The sequence below is a fragment of the Engystomops pustulosus genome, chromosome 1 (genome assembly GCF_040894005.1).
Source record: "Engystomops pustulosus chromosome 1, aEngPut4.maternal, whole genome shotgun sequence".
NCBI classification, from domain to species: Eukaryota; Metazoa; Chordata; class Amphibia; order Anura; family Leptodactylidae; genus Engystomops; species Engystomops pustulosus.
Window position 1 is genome coordinate 48671781 of NC_092411.1, and position 25181 is coordinate 48696961.

Here is a 25181-nt window from a genome sequence, read left to right on the forward strand (position 1 = left end):
TAACTCTTAAAGAAATATATTCATTAACTGTAAGTGTTAAAAACACACATTAGTATTGTATAACAAGGCATCTGCATAGATCTGATGTACAAGGGGGATGACACTTATCCCCAGAAGCCGGCAGCATCCACACTGCATTTAATGTTGAACATGTTCTCTCTGCGTTGCTTGGTGAATACATTCGCTTCTCCCTTTTGTAGTCGTCTTCTCAGGGCAGATTTTTGCTGCTTTGTCAGCTGTCGCTTCACCTTCTGCTTCACTAGTTCCTTTAAAAAAGTGAAAACAACAACAACAAAAAAATAAGGGAAAGCAAAGGCTACGGCAAACATAACATGACACATCAGAATGATACACATATGTATCTTTGCCATTGGCAATGCGCGTAGCTGTCCTTTTTCTGATAAACTCTTGGGCGGATATTTGGAAAACGGTGTTGTTTCATGCTGCGCATGATGAATCCAGAGGTTGCAAGATTTTATCAAGTCTCTTGGTTGTCCTACAAATCTATAGCGGGCACTACCCGATGTAGACTTGTGCTATTGTCCAGTATCCTCTCAGCTTGTATGATCACTCGCTGTAGGGAGTGCAGACCACTTGGCATAGACCTGGCGTAAAGGGGATAATAAGCATACATGCGCCATCTTCACACTACCGTTGTCAGTCCATGAACCACCAAGCAAAGTCCTGTGTCACAGGCTGACAACACTGCTGGGTGCGGGACTCTTTACTTCATAGCGATATACGATGCAAGGAGTCCCCACCAATCATAATTACCACTAACCGTCAGTTATCATGATTACACTGCCGTTTAGGGGGTAGGCAGAGACTCCCATCTTATGTCGTTATGAAGTAAGGAGTCCCATCCCCAGCATTGTGGTCAAAAAAACTTCCCAAAATCATACACTTCTAGCAAGGTGTGGACGAGAACTTACCAAAACTGAATTATTGACTCTGCAGCAGATTCACTACAAATTTGCAATCCCAAAAGCTCTGCTGGTTAAAAGTCTTTCCCCGTTAAAGGAAATCAAACCACCAGGATGAAATATTGTTAACCAAGAACACTGACATACTGGTGTGTGCCCCATCGGGCAGGATCTGAACGCTTTAGCTTCTTATGCCCTTGTTTTTATGAAAAAAAGCCTTTACAAATATGCAAATGAGCCAGAGGGGCTCCAGGTTCAATTAGCTATAAAAGCCTGAAGCCTCTCAGGCTCATTTGCAAAAATGTTAAAACCTTTTTTCATGTAAACCAGAGCATAAGCTTAAAGAAGAGTAGATCCTGCCAAGGGGAAACAATAGTATGTCAGTGTGCTGGGTTTATAATCCTTTATCCTGGTGGTAGATTTCCTTTAAGATTCATTTAATAAATACATCCATTTATTTGCATAACTAGCGATATACCCTTACTCGCATGTAACATATCCATCTTTTGTCAAATAATGCTACTATTGTTGCTTGGGAAACAGAGAAGGGATTTGTGTGGAGCAGTAAACAGAAGAGATCTGGAGCCTTTCTCGCCTCCTACACTTGATAATACTCTGAGAACATGGTGAATGTAGATTCCCAATGGAGCATGTGATACAATGCCTTCCATCATACAGGCCAGATCATGTGCGGGATGAATGTACTGGCCGACCACACAATGAGGTTTATAGGATCATCTGGTTAAGATATTGTTTTTTTTCAATTTTTGAACAGATCAAGGAACAGAAGAACGGAGATGTCTTCATATACAGATAAAAGTCACAAAGAACAAAGGAGAAAACATACACATTAGGGAAAATAGAGAAGAATTTCAGACAGAAACTTTTGTAGAATACGGCTTGTAGCCAATGAGAATAGTACAGAAATATTCTGACAGGATCTGTGCATTGTTAACTCTCAATGGGAAAACAGAATCATCGGAATCTGGAGCAGAATCCGGATGAATTACATTACTGTGCATGTATTCGCAGGTATTACAAGTAGATTCACCATCGATTTGTTTCAACAAACTTGCAATTACCCGATGTTGGATTTTGAGTGAAAAAAGGGACAAAATCTGTCTTCAATCCACCTGCAACACTGGCTACAATGATTGCCTCTGCCTACAACAGAGCTTCCTATGTTCTACTGGATGCACAGTGGAAACTCCCATTGACGAATGGGGAGATATTATTGCCAGAATGGAATCTGGTAAAAAAAAAAAAAAAGAAAAAAAAAAAAAAAAAGTCAAAATCTGACACATTAACGCAATCTATAAATCCATACAAATACAGGTCTGATAATATATACTGTGATAATGAGATAAAAGTGTATGATGTCAGCTGCCCATTAACAGGGTTGTCTTATTCTTCTGGGATTTCTCCAAGAAATGAATTTGTCAATTAGGTCTTCTATAGACCACCATGCAAGTAACCTGGGGAAGTAGCCACCTCATACAACAGATACTAGATTGGACTTTATAAACCTGCGTCAATCATATCCAACAGTAAAAATACTGGAAATGGGGGGTGAGGATGGCCGACTTTTAAAACTTTCCTTTTTATAGTCTATAATTGGTATGTAAGCCACAATACATCAGTTATAATCCAGCAGCACACAACTGTGGTCATTCTGGAATTTACAGAATGACACTGGTGCAGAGGACGGGACTGTGCGTCACATTTATATATGATACCAGGAGTCCCTGCTTCCTTACTGTAATCACGATCATAGTACAGCAATGCTGTTTTGAGGGGAAGCAGGGACTCCTTGTATCGTATATAACACTATCATACACTTGTGAAATCCAGTCAGTGAACGATCCATTTTTCAGTGTCGTCGGCCTTAGAGCTCAGTATGAGCTATGTATGAGGTGCAGTGGACAGTCCTGCATTGAAGCACCCAGCTAAGCAATGCCAATCTGACGGTAAAAGAATAACAATGATTGCTAAGGAACATAGAGGGGGCCAATCTAACTAAATTGGAATAAATACAGCAACAACTATTGAAAAAAGCAAATAGTTGGTGTTGGAAGTCAAAGGTTCTCTTTAAAACTAGGCTTGGCTAGTTTCCTGCACTACTGACATAGCCTAGGCAGCCGAAGAGCACGTCCCCACCCTGCTGTGCACTTATCCTGTGCTCCCTGACTGCTGCACCCTCCTAGAACTCCTAGTGCTGGAACAGAGTGTGCTGGATCAGCAACTTGGAGCCAAACTACAGAGCATAACCCTGCATAGAGTCATCTTTTGGGACAGTATTTTGTGAGCGATTATGTGGAAAACTGCTGAAAATATTTAACCACCACATTGGGAGGATTTTGATCTTGCACTGCATGGAGGCCTCAAGATTTATAATATAGAAAACGCCATTAAAATAAAACACTAAATCATTACAACATCCTATGTTCTTTGGCCCCTGCTGGAGACACCACCTGGTACAGGAAACACCCTAACCTTACCGATAACATAACAGCCAAACATTTCAGATTAATATTTATTTTGGAATTGTTGTGTGTGCACAATGTGCCAACTTCTCAGCGCCATCTGGTGGCCGTTAACTTTCAAATGGTCCGACTATATGAATCCAGAGATTCATATAATGATCAGTATAGGAAAGGTGAACACAAGTGATCAACAATAGCAAGGTGTTCCCATCGTCATCCAGTAACCTCAGTGAAAGGTGCAGTAGGGCTCCTGTACTAACAAGTGATGGATATTGGGGGACTGGAAAATTGATCGATAGTTGTTTAGACATCTTTCTTATTCACACCGGATACAGAACACCAGGTAATTCCCATTAGACAGCACACAGATAGGATGGGATTATGTGGGGATTGCTGGAAGATAAGATAGCTATTATGCAAATACACTTAAGAGTATGTATCAGCTGCCTAGAAGATATAATTATACTATTAATAATATTGTGTATTTTTATAATGAGAAATAAATAAAATATAAATATATCATATTTAAAATAATATAATATATTAAGATTTAATAAAATTAAAAAATTGAACTACTGGAAATTTAATTTATCCCCTGTGATGGTGGGATGGGAGCTACTGTCATACGATATAAATACCTGATGTATGGAGCGGATGGATGAGCTGGATTAGGGAATAGCAAACTTATTCTACATTTTAAATTCTAATTTGCATCATCTGGAAAGGGATGAGAAAAAGAGGGCCATTATACAAGTCTTTATAGATATGCAAGAAGGCGCCCTAAGGCCTTAAAGGGGTTGGCCAACTATAACAGGGTAAGTAAAATACCCCAAAGGGGCACCTATATTGTATTTAACCTGGCACACTTTCCCTTTCTGCACGGAGAAGCCGTGGGTCACATGACATGCTGGGCAGTCACTTGAGGCTTCCTTTGCTGTTTCGTGGACTTCCAGGAACCACTGACAGCTGGACGACAAGGCGTCTAAAGACTTCACTCTTTAGATAGTGTCCCTGGATAGATTAATCTCCTCAGAGAGCTCAATGATCAAGTGAAATATTCTCTAGGTATGGAAATTTTTTGGCCTTGTTGCCTTATCCTTAAGCTGTGTAAGGCACTTCAGATACATCGCTCACTACAGGAGAAGAAAGACAAAGAATATTCCAAAGTTTACTATTATCGCCTGTAATAAAAGAAAATCTGCTTCAAATGTTCAGCTATGCTTCAACGATTTGTTACTTGACATTTGCCAAATCTCATCCCATTTAACATACAGTAATGCTGCAAACTTTTAACCTGTCCACACAAATGCAGCAAAATTCTTCAGCGTTTCCTTGTACAGTGGGATCCTTCTTCTATCCACAGAATTAGACTGCAAAATCTACAGCCAATCTAATTACGTGTAACGTCCCTTTTAAAACACAACACTAATGTCCTGGCAATGAGGGATATGGAAGTGAAATCCCCAATTTTATTACTGGACCTCCCGCCAGAAGGAGTCCCTCAGTTCTCCAGGGTAGTAACCTTCAGACCCAGTGACTATGAATGAAGGAACAATGGAACACCCTGGCTTTCACCTCAGTTTCCCTTTAATGCATGAGTTGTGAAATGTTTTGTGCAAATACTACACAAGATTCCTGTTGTTTTGTGCTTCATCATATCTCAGCAAAGAAGAGAAAAACATATGAACAGCCCCTTCATCTGCTTTCAGAGCCAGGAGACAGTCATAAAAGTTTTGTTTTGCAATCAACATGACTTATGCTTTGTGTATAACGTCTGGAATCCCTCAATTCAGATATTATTTCAGCACATACACAATGTAGGAGGATTTGGTAGAAAACAAATTTATAGTCCTACACGTGAACATATTTTGACCCAGTGCTGCAGAATACTTCCAGTTACATTAGTAAAAAAGGATTAAAATTAGAAATATACATTTGTGACATAAGGTCGGCCTTACCGGTGGGATTGTAGAGCAGCTGCCGACTGTTCCCATAGAGGTGACACTCGTGGTTCTGGTTCTGTGCTGGTTAATGTGCTGTAAACTATCTTCATCTCTACAAAGACATGAAATGATGGAGAGAGTATTCAGCCTTCAAATGTTCAATTCAGGATATTATCCAAGTTAGAAGCCGGTTGCATATAACCGTGGTCAGTGTTCACAGACAGACACAAGGATTTATGCCCCTGGCACTGCGGTCATGTGCATCTGTCCCAACTCTAAGAGGATCTGTCAGTTCAGATAAAATATCTGTTTTAGGAGATACAGGCGGTCCCTACTTAAGAACACTCGACTTACATATGACCCCTTGTTACAAACGGACCTCTGGATATTGGTAATTTATTGTGCTTTAGTCCTAGGCTACAATAAACAGCTATAACAGTTATCACAGGTGTCTGTAATGAAGGTTTATTGTTAATCCTGGTTATTATGACAATCCCACATTTTTAAAATCCAAATTGTCACAGAGACCAAAAAAGTTCTGGCTGGGATTACAATGATAAAATATACAGTTCCGACTTGCATACAAATTCAACTTAAGAACAAACCTACAGACCCTATCTTGTATGTAACCCGAGGAACTGCCTGTACATGAGAAATATGCAAATACATTTTCCAGGCTGGGATATGGAAAACATTGTCTCTTAGCTACCTTGTAAGGCAGCTAAATATCTACTGCAAAAGAAACAGATTCCCAACTCTAGACAGCGCTATCCCAATGTCTTTGCATCTCGTCAGTACAGTGTAGGGAGACGGTTTAGCTGGATGAGAGGCTTTTGACGATAGTAGTCGGGCAGTAAGAGTTCTCCTTATGTAGACTTTGCCCATGGCACGTGCGTCCCAAGAAATAATTCTGCAGCATCCCCTCTTAGGACACAGTGCAGTATTCCTCCATTACTACTCCTTTAACTATAATACAATGTTAACAAAAAAAAGGTCATCAATGTTCTTTAGCAATTTCTTACCTGAAAGGTCTGAATTCTTGGTTTGTCCCCGAGAGACCCACTAGGTCAGGACATTCATCTTCACAATCTTCATACTCATCACTGCCTTCCTCAGTGCTCAGCTTTTCTATGCCAGGCCTGTTATTCTCCACATCACCAGCTATGGAGATTTCAGGAGTTTTATTGTCATTCTTCTCAACAGTCTTTCCTTCTAGTTCATCCAAAACTTTATTGAATTCTGCCATGTCTAAACTTGGTCCACCTCCGCCATGGTCCTGTTTGGTTTCAGAGTCTTCGAGAGAAGATCCGTCTGTGGCTTCTGATACACTTGGGTCATCTTTGGTTTCTTGCGCACAATCGCCGATCTTTGTGGTAGAGACTGTTTCATCATTGTCTTCCTCCTGGATATCTTCTGGGCCTTCAGGCTGTAAGAGCTCATCATCCTCCTGCATTTCTTTGGTGTAGCCACTCACTTCAATTTCTACATCAAGCGAACACTCTTTCCTAAAAAATAAAGTCACAACAGTCATGATGAGAGGTAAGATGTACCCAAGATCGGAGATGGATAACCATTATATCTGAGTGTACATGTAACATGCAAAGCTTTAAATAAAGCTTTACTGAACTCCTCTGGCGCTCCAGTACCCCACGCTGCAGTCCATCAGAGCCGTGCCCCCGTTTGTATACAGGGACACGGCAGCTCAGCTCCGTAAACTTTCGGGTGCCAGTAACCCTTTTAAGAAACTACTCATAGAAGCCATGATGCAAATGTGAGTAGAGAGAGAGGTCCCAAGTGAGCCCGTGTTCATACATTGCACTTCAATTTCATTTTAAAAACACAATTCAAGCACATTGGGGGAGAAGTCCCTGCCAAACGCAGATGTGTCCAAACCTAAATGCTTGCGTATATGGGAACTATGTTGGAGTACAGGACTTAACAGACATTTATGGCACATTGACATGTAGAATTTGCCTACAGATGTGCCATAGAGGAATGAGAAGGGAATCCCCATTTACTGCAGTCCTCAGGAGCACAAAATGCCAAAATGTGGCTTATACTCAGAGATGCTTGAAACCTCTGAATGTAAAGCAAAATGTTCTCATTCAATGACAGCAAACACTTCATGAAAATTATGAGAGAAGTCCGTTAAAAATAAATCTACAGGACGTGTCTGCTATTATATGGTAAATAGGAGAACATGAATCTGCACATATTGGGAATTGAAGAGTATAAGATCCGTGTGAAAACTAAAACTTCTTTGGCACAGAAATCTCATTTGCTTCAAGTTTCCAAAAACCCGTCCCCAAGGAGCGACCGGAAGTCATGTCCCGAGCTTAAGTGTCTTGCCAATATGGGGAAGCAGAACACCCTGGACATTAGTGTGAGATACATAATGGTCATTTACATATAAAGTTATATTTCTGTAAAACTTCTGGAACAAGAACGAGGAGCCGACAGCGATGGCCGCCAGGATTTTAGGGATTACTTCATAGTCACACACATCGGAGCCAATATGTGCTCGGACTGTGGGAGGAAACCCACACAAATAATGGGAACTCTGAGAGAACACAAGCGGTGAGCAGACGTCAGCCAGGATTAACCCCTTAATTACTAAACTGTAAAGAATGTGCCATTTTAATGAATTATACATGAAGCACTATGCTCAAGCTCTCCTTCACACTGATTTTCACTGAAGCCTTACTGAACCATTCTTTTCACATTTCATTTTTTTCCACAAAATTTTAGCACCTGTCCTATTTCTTTTTTTTTTTTTACACATGCAGATCATGGGACTCAATACAAGGCAATGGGTTCGCAAAACAAACATCTGATGACCGATCAGTTTTTCATTAACCCCTAGGGGACACAGCCTATTTTGGCCTTAAGGACGCAGACCCATTTTTCAAATATGCCCTGTGTCAGTTTATATGGTTATAAAATTGGAACACTTCAACTTATCTATGTGATTTTGAGATTGTTTTTTTGTGACATATTGTACATCATGATAGTGGTGTTTGTCTGCCAATATGTATTGTAGTTTTTTTTTAAAAAAACAAAATTTGGCAAAAAATTAGAAAAATTTTCAATTTTCATAGTTTGAAATTTTTGGCTTGCCAGATAAATCATTTTACTTCACAAAAAAGTTTATATCCAACATTTACCATATCTCTAATTTATGTTTTCATCATTTTGACAGAGTTCTTTCACTTTTTTAGGATTTAAGAAGGCTTAAAAATATAACAGCAATTTTCCAAAATAAGAGAAAATTTCCAAAACCAAGTTTTTCTGGGACCAGCACATATCTAAAGTGTTTTTTTGAAGGCATATACATTAGAAACCCCTATAATTCACCCCATTTATAAACTGCACCTCTTCAACAACTCAAAACGGGTATAAGGGTGTCTGTTAACCCTTTAAGCATCTCACAGGAATTCAAATAAAAAAGAGGAAGTTAAGAAATTATAATATTTTTTCTATAACAGGTTTAATTAGTTCAAAAAAATTTAAATTTACAAGAGTAAAAGAGTAAATGCATCCTAAATTATGTTATGTGATTTCTCCTGAGTAAGAAAATATCCCACATGTAGATGTGAACTGGTTTTTGGGCACATGCCAGGGCACAAAGCAGAAGGAGGGCCACTGGGCTTTTGAAGAGCAGCATTTTATGAAAAAGCATTCACGTGTCATGTTGCTTTTGTAGATCCCCTGAGGTGTCAGAACATTAGAAACCCCTGACAAAATGACCCATTTTGGAAACTACACCCCTCAAGGAATATATCAAGGGGTAAAGTGGAAGGTTTGACCCTACAGGGGTTTCACAGAATTTATTAACATAGGACTGTGAAAATGAAAATTTACAATTTTTTCAAGAAAATCTCATTTTAGCCCCCAAAATGTCATTTTTAAAAGCAGTTTAGGTTGAAAAGCACCCCAAATTTTGTCACAAAATTTCTTCTGAATACGGCAATACCCCATATGTGGTTGTAAGTTGCTGTAGGGGTATATGGCAGGAGTTGGAAAGAGAACAAGGCTTTAGGGCCTTTGGAGAGCAAATTTTGATGAAATAATTTTCATGCCCCATGTCATGTTTGAATAGCTCCTGGAGTACTGTAACAGTGATAAACCCCCCAAAGTGACCCCATTTTGGAAACTACACCCCTCAAGATATATATCAAGGGGTAAAGTGAATGGCTTGACCCTACAGGCGTTTCACAGAATTTATTAACATAGGACTGTGAAAATGAAAATTTACAATTTTTTCAAGAAAATCTCATTTTAGCCCCCAAAATGTCATTTTTAAAAGCAGTTTAGGTTGAAAAGCACCCCAAATTTTGTCACACAATTTCTTCTGAATACGGCAATACCCCATATGTGGTTGTAAATAGCTGTAGGGGTATATGGCAGGAGTTGGAAAGAGAACAAGGCTTTTGGAGAGCAGATTTTGATGAAATCATTTTCATGCCCCATGTCCTGTTCGAATAGCTCCTGGAGTACTGTAACAGTGATAAATCCCCAAAAGTGACCCCATTCTGGAAACTACACCCCTCAAGGAATATATCAAGGCGTTTGGTTAATGGTTTGACTCTACAGGTCAAGTTTTACAGTATTCATTAGCATATGACTGTGGAAATGAAGAATTAGAATTTGTTCAAGCAAATGTCACTTTAGCTCCTGAAATTCCATTTTTACAAGGGGTGAAGTAGCTAAATGTCATTTTTAAAAGCAGTTAAAGGTAGAAAAGAACCCTGAATTATGCCACACAATTTCTCCTGAGTATGGCAATACTCCAAATGCGGTTGTAAATTGCTTTTTTAGTGAAATAGCAAGGTTCAGAATGGAGGGAATGCTATTTTTGAAGTTTAGTTTTGGCTGAAATATCTCGGAGTCATGTTATTTTTGCACATACCCAAAGGTACAGTGAAAGCCCCCAACATGTGATCCCTTTTTGAAAGTGATAAAATTTGATCTTGGTCACTTATGTAGAATTTAGTGAAAAGCTGAGGTTAAATTTTAGCTTTTCATTTTTCCACAAATGTTACATTCATAAGACACTTTTTCAGACACTGACCTGCGCATAAAAATGAAACAATACTTTGTAACATTTATCAGGCTGTATCTTATGTGTGGCATCGGATTTGTAATTTTTGGGCAGCACTGGCATAGGCCTATAAATGTGCAGATAACATCATTAGGTATTCATCTAAGGGTATAATGATGCTTTTAGTTTTGTTATAAAAATTAAAAAATGGGCAAAATAAAAAAAAATGGGCAAATAACAGAATGGCACTGATGGGATTTTTCCAAATTACACTTCCAGGGATGTGTGGTAGATTCGGAAGCAATCCTTCATACACAGCCCAGGTTTGGAAGGACATGTGTCACATTGGTATATGGTATCCTTGCGGATACCATTCTTTGTGCACACACGGCATCTTTTTTGGGGTTTTTGCTTTTTCTCCGTTGGTGGCACCACAGATTGAAAATGTTGCCCTGGTACTATTCGGGGAACATTTATAGATTTCCCCTTCCCCTTCACCCAGGAGGAGTGATTTGATGATATTCTCCTGGTACTCTAAGTATTTACCCTGGTGGCCGGCCTGTCTGAAAAGGACAAAGGAGTTGTACATTGCCATCTGTACAAGGTGGATTGCTAGTTTTTTGTACCAGATTCGGTTTCTTCTAGTCGCTGTGTAGGGCTTCAAAATCTGGTCATTTAAATCAACCCCCCCCATAAATTTATTATAATCCTGTATACATACAGGCTTCTGGATGGTGGTGGAAGTGCCACGCAGGGTGACAGGGGTACAGCTGACATTCTGGGGGCTGTATTGTCCTGTCTTTGCCCTCATATACACGGAATGAAAACGCGTATCCTGTGTCTGCCTCACACAATTTATATAATTTTATTCCGTATCTGGCTCGCTTATTAGGCAGATACTGTCGGACTTTAACTCTCCCCTTGAAACTCATTAGGGACTCATCTACTGAGATTTCCCTTTGAGGGGTGTAGACAGCTGAAAATTTTTCTTGTAAAAATGTTAGAACGGGGCGTATTTTAAAAAGTCGATCATAGTTTGGGTCATCCTGGGGTAGGCATAAGGAATTATCCGCAAAATGAAGAAATTTTTGTATAGCTTCGAATCGGGACCTGGACATTATTGTGTGGTACAGAGGGCAGTAGTACAGAACATCCGTGGACCAATAGGATCTTATTTTAGGCTTTTTTGTAAGGCCCATATTTAAAACAAGGCCCCAATACTTTAACATTTCCCCACAGTTTGTAGGGTGCCACCTATAAGGCCTGGCATAAAAAGAAGATGGATTTGCCCGTATAAATTCTTCAGCATATATATTGGTTTGTTCTACCATTAATTGGACCAAATTGTCCGTAAAAATTAATTTGAAAAAACCGAGGGCAGAGAGCCCTTCAGTAGGGACCTTAATCCCTGCTACTGCAGTAAATGCCGGAATTTGGGGGGTGTAATCTGTTAGGGGTTCCCAATCTAAATCCTCAGGCAGAACCTGAGCACTAACTCTCCTACGACTACGAGGGGGTTCTCCTGAATCGCTGGAGGAGGAATCACGAAAAAACTCAGGTTCTCCCTCACTGGCACTTTCAGTATCTGAGGCAAGCATGGCGTACGCTTCCTCAGCGGAGTACATCCTCACTGCCATTTTATAAACTACGAAACACGACACAACAATTATTTTTTTATTATTATTTTTTTTTTTTTTTAACACTAACGCTGACTAACTAATGGACTGACAGGGACGGAATGACAAATGACAATGACAGACGGTGACTGACACTAATGAACGAACAACCTTTTTTTTAAATTTTTTTTAGTTTTTTTTACACTTACAGACACTGACTAACCCACTAAACCACTGACAAACTGACGGTAACTAACAAATAATACAGCTAACGGACAATGACTACCACTGTCAGTAACAGAGATAATCTACCTAAAGCGACACTAAGTAACTAATGTGACAGACTGACAGCGCACTGACACTAAGTAACTAATGCGACGAATTCACGGCGCACTGACACTAAGTAACTAACGCGACGAATTCACGGCGCACTGACACTAAGTAACTAATGCGACAAATTCACGGCGCACTGACACTAAGTAACTAATGCGACAAATTCACGGCGCACTGACACTAAGTAACTAATGCGACGGACTGACGGCGCACTAACACTAAGTAACTAACGCGACGAATTGACGGCGCACTGACACTAAGTAACTAACGCGACGAATTGACGGCGCACTGACACTAAGTAACTAACGCGACGAATTGACGGCGCACTGACACTAAGTAACTAACGCGACGAATTGACGGCGCACTGACACTAAGTAACTAACGCGACGAATTGACGGCGCACTGACACTAAGTAACTAACGCAACGAATTGACGATGACGCACTAACACCTAAGCTACCTAAAACTTTTTTTTAGATTTTGAAAAAAAAAAAAAAGAAGAGAACTCTCCCTTATGAATGGGAGGTGAAGGGGTCAGGTGCTGGGGGCACAAAGAGGGGCGATCAGGGGTTTATGGGGTGATTTCACTGTGTGAGGGGCAGACAATTCTCCGACAGGCTCTGATCTCTCCAAATTCTCTCAACCAACAGAGAGATCAAAGCCTGTCAGCACAGATACTGTGCCCGCCTGTGACCCTGCTTCACTGTGATTGGTGGGTTCGATCTGATCCACCAATCACAGTGATAGCCAGCGATGGACCACATCTATTGGTCCATCGCTGGTCACATGTCTGGGGTCAAGAATCTCCGGTGCCCGGTCGCTGTCTATGCAGACAGCGATCCTAGGCACCGGCAATCTGCACGTGACACTGCTGTGACAGGCGGTTCTGTGCAGAACCGCCTGTCACAGCGATCGTCGGCAGTGGACCCACAGCAGCGGTCCATTGCCGGTGACAGGGGAGTGCAGGCTGTCCGTGACAGCCGATCTCCCCGTTCCCGGACACTGTCTGTACAGACAGTGAGACCGGGAACCTCCGATGCCGGCTCCGATGCTGTGACAGCCGGTTCTGTATAGAACCGGCTGTCACAGCGATCGTGGACAATGGACCAATAGGAACGGCCCATTGTCGGCAAGCCTGGGAGGTCAGCTATACGTCCCAGCTGACCTCCCAGGTCCCGGGCACTGTGTAAAGCTACAGTGCGCCCCGGGAGAGAGGACGTTATAGTGCGTCCTGGTGCGCTAATGAAGCTCTCACCAGGATGTACTATAACGTCTAGGTGCCTCTAGGGGTTAATAATGTTGGGGAACCAGCTCTTTTGTTTTGAAAAAAAAAAAAACGCAACAGAGTCACAAACGTGAAAAAAACCCACGTGGACAGAAAACATATGCAAAATGGAGCAGACACACCCTTACACATGGGAAGAACTAGTTTTCTTATTAGTTTTATATCTACAATAGTTATTTCTTTTATTTTAAAGGGGTCAGTATAGATGTCACCCAAAATATAACACAAAGACATTATACGGCATTATACGGTCATGTGATACAAATGACAAAAGTAGGTTCCTTCCCGCATTCTGCAGTAGAGGAGGCCGTCACCTGTAGTTCTATCAAATTGTTTCTATAGGAGCTCTGGAATTGTAGTTAGTCCCATTAGTGAATAGACATGTGGCAGCATCTCCGCCCCGGCCACTGGATGGTTCCTTATCACTATTCCCGATACAATGATGCGGTTGCACATCTATAACTCACGTCATATTGTGTGGATGATAATGCACATTTAGGATACCTGTAATTTACTCCTCAAAGTGAAAGGTGCATTAGCTGGTCTAAATTAGCCATTACTTACTGAACATCACGGAACGTTGGATAAAGCTCACTTTCATAATTGAAGCGTTTCAAGAAGAAATCTCGGATACATTTCACGTCTCTATCGAAATACCTAAAGCAGATAAAACTCAATCAGTGCCATGACACCTGTACAACGCTGTGCAGAACAGAAATACACATTAGATTTGGTCTCTTAACCAGGTTGAGTTTCTTGGTCACATGTTCTTTAAGTACCAGTGTCTTATTATCTGTGGTCACATCACACTGCATTAAATTACTTCCCTGCATTTACAATCTCAAGCAATAAATCATGGCAACATGTTCTTGGCAATTCACATCTGTATTAATGTAGGAGATGACCAAGAAAAACGATGCCATTACTAGGTAGCTGATGTATGGATGAATAATTCAGCATAAAGAGCGTCGCTACCAGAGCCAAGATGCTGCTCATGTGCTATATCAGGCAGTTTAAGGTTACGGTTTGTAAGGGATCCAATAATTCTACATTAATAGATAGTGACCCGGGTGAACACCGACCATTCAGCATTTACGTGAGACGTAGACACCATTTGTGGGAAATCAATCATGGTGGCGTGATCCTCATCATCCAGCATTAGATTAAATTCATTGAAGTCACCGTGGATCAGACCGTGGTTGGCCAGCTTAACAATCAGATCCATTAATTCGTTGTACAAGGCAGCAGGGTCTTCAATGTGACGCACCTGGCACCTAAAGGGGAGAGAAGAAAGTGGTGAACGGATATCCCTATTATGGAAAGCTGGAGACTATTCTATCTGGACTACAATAATCTGGATTTAAGTAGCAGCTAAAAATAGTGGCATGGGCTGGCAGGCTACATACTTAGGGGGCATGGGCTGGCAGGCTACATACTTAGGGGGCATGGGCTGGCAGGCTACATACTTAGGGGGCATGGGCTGGCAGGCTATACATAAACCTACCAACATGATATGAACATAATCACATGCTACAAAAATTAGATGAGATAAAGATTGGAAATGATAAAGTAAGCCATGGATAAATTACATTACAGAATGGTATTAGCCACCAGACGGGGAGGGAAAAGTAACTCCATGTGTATTGCCTATTAAGCAGGCTTCATAAGGAAGGCCCCAATATGCAATAACCTGCTGCTGCATTAGTGATTAAACACATTCAGGAGGTTGAGTGTTTTGAAATGTTTTCAATTTACTGTGTTATTTTTGAATGAAGTATTCCCCTTGTATATACACCTGCCTTTCCTTGTGGGCTTTGTATTCACCTGTATAGATGTGGGGATTCTTTTGATTAGAAGACTATACATTTTGCCTTGTAATTTAGATTGATACATCTCCTTATATTTGTTATCTGTGGCCTCCATCCTTCTGAAATCAACTATGCTCATCAGCCAGAAGGGCTTTTGGGGTGAAGCTTTGTTATCTTCACAGGATTTTACACTTCTACAAAGCCCAAGAGAACTTCCCCCTCCTACTGTGTGCTGTAGTAAAATGACAGCAGGCAGAGGGAGGGGGAAGTGCTGAAGGAGCAGTGAAGAGGGGCTTGGATCTATGAAGAAGTGCCCCTGGTTAATCACGTTTGATTTTGACTGTAGATTTCCAGCTAATAGTTGCTGTCGAGTAGCAGTGTTAATATTGAGGACCAGTCCTAAGGTTAGGATATCTGTATCAAATGTTCACAAAACCCTGTTAATGGAATCCTCTTTTTGAACCAGTCTGTCTATAGACCTGCCGTCTACATAAAAGGCTGGGGAAAAAAAAAGTAAAAAGATCTTAAATATAATAATTTATTGAGATCTCCAACTAATTGACCAAGGGAAAAGATTTTAGAGTGAATTACACCCAACTGTGTTGCCGCATTCACTGGGCAGATGGGTGGGTTACAGCAACACATACACTAATCAAGCCCCTGGCACTGCCACCGATCACCAAGTGTACCCTCTAACAAGTTGCTTTCACAACGTTGAATCCAGTGAAATTTAGCAATGTACAAAGGAGACCATTGTGCTACTCAGAGAAATCAGCCAATGTACATACACTGCCACCTAGCGGCAAAAGAAGGAAACAATTTGTTTGCAAGCCAGATGCTAAAATGTAACCTTATCCAATATAGTTTAGATTATGAACTATTTGTAAAATTCCTTAAGATATCTAAAATGTATTATACTTTTGCTTTGCTGGTGGAAGTAGGTCTTAGAGGAGAGGTCATTTATATTTGTTGTAACTTTATTGCTGGGGTTTTCTACCCCGTTTCCACTTATTAATGTTCCCAGTTGTGTATGTTAAAGTGCTGAGGGGGAGACAGTGTAACAGCCTGTGAAGCTAGAGCATGGCGGGTCTCTGGTAGCACACCCCAGGTGCCCTTTTGGCTCATTAGGATCAATCAAAAGTTGATATTAGAAGTAAGGAGGCCGTGGATAACAACTATAAGAAGATTACCAGTCACACGACCTGGATCTATGAGCAAGTGTCCCGGGTTTATTCATGCTGGATTTTGATGGTAGATTTCCTTTAAGAAAACATTTATTTAGACATATTACTCATTACTTACAAGGGGTAGCCATTAACCAGCTCCATCACTACGGCATGTCTATTGTAGTCATATGGTTTTGGCACAGGAAATCCACTGTCATATAAGGCCTAGAAAAAAAATGTACAAACATTATTTCAACATATTCAACTTTTTTTTTAGAGGACCTTTCCCAAGGTCTGGACCATTTGATTAACCACTTTCTAACAGCCCTAAATGTCCATTTTTTTCCACTTTCAAGAAGCCATAACTTTATACATTTTCCATAAGGGCTAGTCTAATTAGGGTTAAGTAGTGTTCAAGGTAACCCAAAATAATTTATTTTGGAACGTCTTATTTAACCTCTTCATGCATCCTGGCATACGCACAGGTAACGTGCATTTTTCATGAGGATATGTCTTTTTAATGTTGCAGTTTTTGTATGTTTTTTTTTTTTTAATACAGATTTTACGCATGCATATTTTTACCCAATTTGTTTCACCTGACGGCATTTCAAGCAAAAATCTGTATTAAATCTGCAACATGATGTGGATTTAAAACAGATTTTCACTCTTCCATAGACTTCAATGTTAAAAAAACGCACACAAAAATCTGTGAGGACCCAGAACAAGAACAGTAACATGATCATTATTTTATTTTTCGCACTGAGCACCGTCCACACGGAAAAATATAATGCATCGCGTACATTACTTCCTCCAAATCACATTCACTTTAATGCTACTGTATTACACTGCTGATTTTCTCCACCAGAGCCACAGACTTGGTTTTCCTCAGGAAGCCTGGTGGCAGCAGAATGCGAGGGGTAAGCCAACCCCTAATATCACCAGTTTAGTGGGGGGATAACTTATTTTTTCAATATCATATTGGTGAATGTTTACATGTGTATTGCCATGACGACTGGTACAGATTTTTAACATTTGGGTTCAATTACATCACGTTTACATTTATGGAATCACCAGTCATACTACATGAACACAGCACTTTCACCGGTTTTAAATCTTTGTCTACACTCCAAATAGGGTTACAGGGTCACCATATATTACATACTAACCTTAGATCACACATTTTTGCAATGTATTTTGCAAATATTTGGAACTTTTATAATCTTATTTCTTTTGTTTCTCCATGCATATTCCGCACCAAAATCCGCAACATGTGCAGCCTAACTAAACCAGTCTAACTGGATAAGTGCTCATCTCCTTAGGCTCCGTTCGTTAACATAATGTAAAAGCAATTCAATTGCAGTTACAATGTGCCAAATTCCTGATAAGCGATGGAACCACCACAAATCATGAGAATGGAAGGTCCTTTATACCCCAGAGGAATAGAACAGCCAGTTGCTCTATTCAACTCTATGGCGCTGAAGGATATAGCTGAAGTATGACAGATCTTTGTCAGTGCCATAGAGATTAATAATCGGGCTGGTGCATGCACGATTGGCTGTTCTATTCATCGGGGGTACAGGGGACCTCCGTTCTCGTGATGTGTGGGGTCCCATCACAGAGATCCTCAGCGATCAGCAAGTTAATCCCTATCCTGAGCCGGACACTCCCTATAACTATATGAAGCGCACATGGTAATAGGTCTTTTAGGAATAAGAAAACCTACTTTTAAATGCATTTGCGCAAATTGAGTCGACTTGGAAAATAACTAGCAGATTACTGAGCATAAAATGCCTTTAGTTTGGGTACTACAATATCCATCTGGGAAATCGCATGAGCTGAGATGTCGCGCTTGTGTTGTATCTGCAGAGATCCAGCCGCTCTCCTATCACACCCAATTCACCTTAAAGACAGAGGATCCTAGCCCTTTGTAAGTGCTGTGGAAGTTGCATAGTCTGTAGGATTGGGCCAACATTCATATAGATTTCTAGGGGATACCAGCCTTAAAGCTATATTAAGAAGTGCTCCAAGAAAGAGGAATCGTGCAAGTGATAAAATACAGAGAAACTCAATATAAAGACATATGGTCCCATCACATTCAGTTGGTTACTTTAATACCAATACTACATGAACGTGAATACAGGGAGTAGAAATGCAGAGACAATTAGCGGAGGTCCAGCCAGACACAAGATTCCATTGGCAGAGGCAACCGCTACTGACTTCGTAGTGTGCGCTGCGGGCAGAGCGCATGGACCCATCTGTGCCCGCTCTGTTCCACGTGAACGGGAGAAGGAAGAGGAGTCGCACGGATCATCAGAAGGCGAGTATGTAAATTTATTTTTTTTATACAATAAGGGGCTGTGGGGAATTTCATTACGGAGGAGGCTGTAAAATGTATAATGCTCCTCGTATACATCTACTATATATGTAATTGTAAGAGTAGAGTTTCTTCCAGCAAATAAGCCCATCTCTGTAGTTACAGCACTATTTCTGACTCCCGTACAGGAGACAATGCCAGCATAAGAAGCGTGCAGAGTTTCTCCAGTGGCACATTTCTGTCTCAGATGTAAAGTATGACCAAGTCAAAAGTTGTTTTTAAAATACCATTGGCTTGCCTGCTCATAGTATAAGTAATGCGCCAGTGCTCGCTATCCACAGAAACACAAAACGCCAGAACGCCCAGGAACCAAGTCAGCCTGAATAGATACTTTGCATGGGGAATAAGCGTTGCCTTGGATAACACAAACGCTATTTAATGGCACATTTAACCCTAAAAAACCCTAACAAATCAAATCAGTACTGACAATTACACTGTAAAATAGAGTATTCGCCACCAAAAATGTATATTTCTGCATTAAATGAATATAAATTCATTTGATACATAACTAATCCACATGTTCCAGCTTTTACAGTCTGCACCATAGTTCATAGAAAATTATTTCTCTGCACGAGACGTCTTCATTCTTGCAACAGAAACAGTGGGTATTTAACTACATACCCTACACAAAAAAACCAAAAGGCAAATTTCATGCAAATCTGAAGGCACAGTGACAATATTCTTATATTTGTTACCCATGGTCTTCATTCTAAAATCAACCTTGATGCTGATGAGCAAGAAGGGGTATACCAGAGCCCCTCCCTCTGGGCCGAGTTTTCACAGGCTGTTACACTGTCTCAGTCCCTCCCACTCCCTCAGCACTTCCCCACTGCAGCTGTGTGCAGCTGCTGTGAGATTACAGCAGGAAGATTGAGGGGGAAGGGCTGAGGGAGCAGGGGGAGGCAGTGCAAGAGTCCTTTTGACTTATAGGCATAATTTTAAAAAGTTCATTTTAGAAGAAAGGAGACCATGGATAACAAATATAAGAACATCAGCACAGTCCTGGTGCCTGGATGTATGAGTAAAGGTCCCTGGTTTATCATGATGGATTTTAAAGGTAGATTTCCTTTAAGCCTACTGAACCCACCCATTGGACAGTCATGGACAGGTTACCTTCATGTAAGCAAACTCTTTCATGGCAGCCAGACGAGACAGGTAGAGCCATGACATCTTATGGCGGTGCTTATGATAATCGCGTTTGTTCTTAAGGTTACGAAATGACGTTCTTCCAAGTCGATGAAGTTTTAGCGCAAGCTGTTTTTCCTCTTCATTAGCAACAATATAGATGTCTACAAGGTGATGGAGAGAATACAACTGTGACTGCAGAACTAAAATGTTCCAGTTAATAACATAGAACATAAAAACGTCTTTTAACCCCTTAACGCCGAAGCCACTTTTCACCTTCCTGACACGGCCCATTTTTTCAAATCTGCCCTGTGTCACTATAAGTGGTTATAACTTTGGAACGCTTTAACATACCCAAGTGATTCTCGTGACACATTGTACTTCATGTTAGTTACAAAATTTTGGTGGTATGTTTTGCATTTATTTATGAGAAAATCAGATATTTGGTGAAAATTTGGAAAAATTCTCAATTTTTGAAATTCAAAATGTTCTACTTTTTCCACACATGAGTCATAACACCAGAAAACGTAATAACTAACATTCACCAAATGTCTACTTTATGTCTCCATGGTTTTTTATACATACTCTCATTTTTGTAGGATGTTATGGGGCTTTGAACGTTAGGTGCAATTTTTCACATTTTCATAAAAAAAGCAAAATCCTGCTATTGAGGGATCTGCTCAGGTTTGAAGTCACTTTGAGAGGCCTAAATAAAAGTAAAACCCCATAAATTACCCCATTATAGAAACTACACCCCTCAACGTATGTAAAACAACTTTTATGAAGTTTGTTAACCCTTTAATTGGTTTACAGGGGTTAAAACAAAATCGGATGCATTTTTGAAATTAATTTTATTTTTGACTAAATGAATGTGTTTTTCATAAAATGTACAAATTCTCAGTGGATAAAATACCAAAACGCTCCACAAAATTTGATACCCAATCCCTCCCGTGTATAACCATACCCCATATGTGGTGGTAACCTGCTGTATGGGCACACGCCAGGGCATTGAGGGGGGAACTGCTGCGCCGCTCAGAGCAGATTATGCATTGTCACTTTATAATGACTATACAATCTTTATTTTTTTGGCAATTTGGACATATCAGGGCTTATTTTTTGCGACATGAGATGCACTTTACAAATACTTCATTTTAGTGGGCCTGTAGCTTTTTGATGAGATTTTATTAACTCTTTAGTGTATGGAGGAAAAGAAAATTGTCAATTGTTTTTTTGTATATTTTGGGGGTCGTACATCAAACACCAAAAATACTATAATATTTTTATTCTATAGATCACTACGTTTACGGTGATACCTCATTTATATATTTTTTTTATATATTTTTACAATTTTACAGGAAAAAACGAATATAAAGAAAATCTCATTTGTTTTTGCATCGCCATCTTTTCGGAGATATAACTTTAATATTTTTTGGTTGACAGAGCTAGTTTAGGGTTTATTTTTTACGTGTTGAGTTGTCCTTTCAATTGATACCATTTTGGTGCACATAACTTTTTTTTGATCACTTTTTGGAACATTTTTGTGAAGGGATTTTATGAAAATTTAAATTTTTGGCGAGTTTTTCGTGTTTGGTTTTTACGGCGTTCACCGTACGGGTCCAATAATGTTTCTGACTTATTTTACAGATTGTTACGGAAGCGGCGATAACAAATATGTGGGGTATTTTGGTCATTTTCAGGTTTTTTCACTTTATTAGATGTGTATAGGGAATGTTTGTGTTTGGGGACTTTAACTTTGATTAATTCTTTTTACTCAAAAGTGTGTTTATTTAATGTTTTTTTACTTTTTCTTTACTTTTACAGGTTAGCGTGAACAAGTGATCCACTGATCACTTGTTCAAGCTATTCTTCACCTAATACAGTGTAATACAGATGTATTACACTGTATTATGTGACACACTGAGCATGCTGAGCACACTGAAATGCCCCTGACACGCCGAGGTCAGCGCGACCGCGGTGTGTTAGGGGTTAACACCCGCGATCGGAGAAATCTCCGATTGCGGGTGTCGACTATAATACATAGCCGACACCCGCAGCTTCTGGCGCCGGCTCCGTTCAGGAGCCGGCGCCAGAAGCTTGACATACTATTACTGCATTTTGCGGGAAGGCACCTCCCGCCATGCAGTAATAGTACGTCAAATGTCGGGAAGGGGTTAAATGTTGACCATGAGCAGTTTCTCAAACCCTCATTTACCTAATTACGATACCAAAAATGTTCTTACCCGACTCTTTACCAACTCCCAACTGGTTGCCAACTGATGTGATGACGTCTCGTGATGAAAGAGTCTTCAATGCCAGGTAATCATATCCGCCATAGATAAGCCGATAGCCCTGGACAGCTAAACAGAAACATAGTAAATAACATAAATCATAGCAGGCAACCAGTCGGACCGCTCCATTGAGGGAGAGGATAAATCCACCCGAGAGCATTTTAGAGGAGGATTGTAGGCACTTGTACACACAGATGTTAATCCAACCTCTGTCAGGTAAGTGGTGTAATTTGTAGGGATGCATTGAATGCAATACAGAAAGCTCAGATGTAGTGTACCCATAAACGATATACTAGAACAGGATACATTAGTACCTGTATGTCAAGAAAAAAAAGTTGTTCCCCGCTGATCCTGCTTCTTCAGTAAGAACCTCCTATTAGATGGCCCGTATCAGGATATCACATCTCCAGGTTCAGGTCTGATAGTTGTAGTATGTTAGAGCTTTCACCATTGTTTGGAGCAAAAAGGAAAGATGTATCACCGTTGCTAATGAAGGCCGATCCAGCCGGCAGCAAAACCTCTTAAATTTACGTGGCTCAGCCGCTCGAGTAACACCACTTGAGTTACGGAAAGTAAAAAAGTCCAAGCCTCCTACGCATTTCAAAAGAGTAAACTTTCTTCATCAGGGAGTCGTACAGGACTAAATCATTGGACTTACTTGTGTAATACCTCTGGTGATGGCACTGTGATTTTTTTTCTGTTTCACCCGATAATCCCTTGTAAAGCCCAGACTTCACAAGGTGATCTCTACTGTTCAGTTTTAAAAAAGTTTACAGCTCTTTCATTGTTCTACTTACAGTAGGATGATAAACATCCACTACACATCATTTCTTGCCTGAGCCAGGGTTTTGCCTGCACTACCTGGATATGTCGCATTCAGCAGTACCGCATCCCCCGACCTCCACTAAGCATACACTAAGGAAGGTTCCCCTGTGATGACACTGGCAATATAAGGGCAGTTACGCCACTCGGAAGATTACCTGAACATAGGGAGCAGCCAATTACCAACTGCTGACCATGTTCACTCTTACCCCCCACATAGGGAGAGGAGGGGCACAGGGAGATGTATACAAATGGATGGATACATCTGTGCTCTATGTTGTGAGGAAATGGCTGGAGTCTGTCCAATGTGTTAGAATGTAGGCAAAATACAAGGCTCTATCTTTATCACTGGTCTAGTATGGCGCCTCCTGCTGGTACATAGAGACTGAGAAGTGACATCAAGTCAAAGGTGCTGCCTATATGTAAAATCACAGCTGAGCTGCTGCATAACTATGGTACAGTGATGGGAAGGCTTTGTTGTCATTGTTATTTTTACACCACTTGGGGGCAGTTACAAACTAAAAAAAAAAATAAGATTGCAATCTTAGACAATCCCTTTAATGTGGATCTGCTGAAAAGGCAAAATAAGGGGATCATTACTACTTACTTTTAGAGCGGTCGTACGCTATAAGTTTATGCTTTACAAGCTCTCGCAGGACCTTGTTGCAGCCGCCATGTTTCAGGCTGGCTATGGAGGCAATTAAGCTGGCGGGAACAATCTCATGGTTCTTCATCCCCATCTCAACCTAAAATAAAATACAGACATGAATAAAGTAAAGGTAATTAAATAATTACACATCCAAAAGAACAACATGTGTTAACTATACACCGCTGTATAGGATAGAATAGAAAACCATACAGGAGAGGCAGTAAGAGTCCTGGTAAATATAACAATAATTATACTGGGCACACAGATTGCACAGCGCTTGTCATATCAGTCCCTGTCCCCATGGGGCTCACAATCTAATCAACCTACCAGTATGTTTTGGAGTGTGGAAGGCAACCGGAGGACCCTGAGGAAACCCACACAAAAAATGGAGAGAACATACAAACTCTTTGGAGATGATGACCCTGGGACTTGGGGTAACCCTTCCACAAACAGTAATGGACAGTTTTACACAGATCACTGTATGGGGACAAGATGCAATGTGAACAGGGTCAGACTCTGACAGTCTATGATGGATTATGTGACTGGGCCAGGCCTCCTCCAGAGCCGCACATAGAGTAATAGTACAGCATAATCCCTGTAGTGTGAGAGCAGCAGTGACTCCACACCGAGCCCCCTCCTCCCGGGCACAGCGGCCTTTGGGTAAATCCCCGGCCCCGGTACACACCGCTGTCAGCACTCGGAAGTCATCTCTAGACAGGTACCGGAGCAGCACCACATTCAGCTTCCCCATGCTGACCGCCTGGCTGCCTGGAACGCACGACTCACACACGTGCGTTCCACCAGAACGTGTAACGTCATCACGTTACTGCCGAATAGCATGATGGACCGTCCTGGCAGCTGTGTAGTACAAGACGTTGAAATAGCTGTCGTTTATTGTATCTTGTGAATAAATGACAACATATCTTAGGAAAATAATAAAAAGAAGTATATTATGGAAATTCTGTCTTCATTCCATGTCTCATCATTGGCTGGAGAAATGCGTGTATTGTGGTGTTGGTTTTATCGCCCTGTCAGGACCTCAGGCTGCCTAGGAGAAAACTGGAAAGTTTGAAGTGGGCGGGAACAGCGCAGCCGGAGACAGGACACTATACAGGTACATAGGAGATATATACTGTATATACTGTGTACTATACTGTGTGTATACAGCCGGGGACAGGACACTATACAGGTACATAGGAGATATACACTGTATATACTGTACTGTGTGTATACAGACGGGGACAGGACAATATACAGGTACATAGGAGATATATACTGTATATACTGTGTACTATACTGTGTGTATACAGCCGGGGACAGGACACT

General features: G+C 40.8%; 1 protein-coding gene across 1 annotated transcript; it reads right to left on the bottom strand.

Annotated features, from left to right (window-relative positions):
• On the bottom strand, window positions 1-24701 carry RIOK2 (RIO kinase 2). Its single transcript, XM_072139963.1, has 10 exons — window positions 24541-24701; window positions 23814-23952; window positions 22337-22453; window positions 20085-20260; window positions 16734-16822; window positions 14706-14897; window positions 14188-14280; window positions 6372-6854; window positions 5365-5461; window positions 1-266 (listed from the first exon to the last, which is right to left on the bottom strand). Exons 1-10 carry the CDS (start codon window positions 24604-24606, stop codon window positions 105-107), a joined length of 1614 nt encoding a protein of 537 aa, XP_071996064.1. The 5' UTR covers window positions 24607-24701; the 3' UTR covers window positions 1-104.
• Between the last annotated feature and the right edge of the window lie 480 nt (window positions 24702-25181).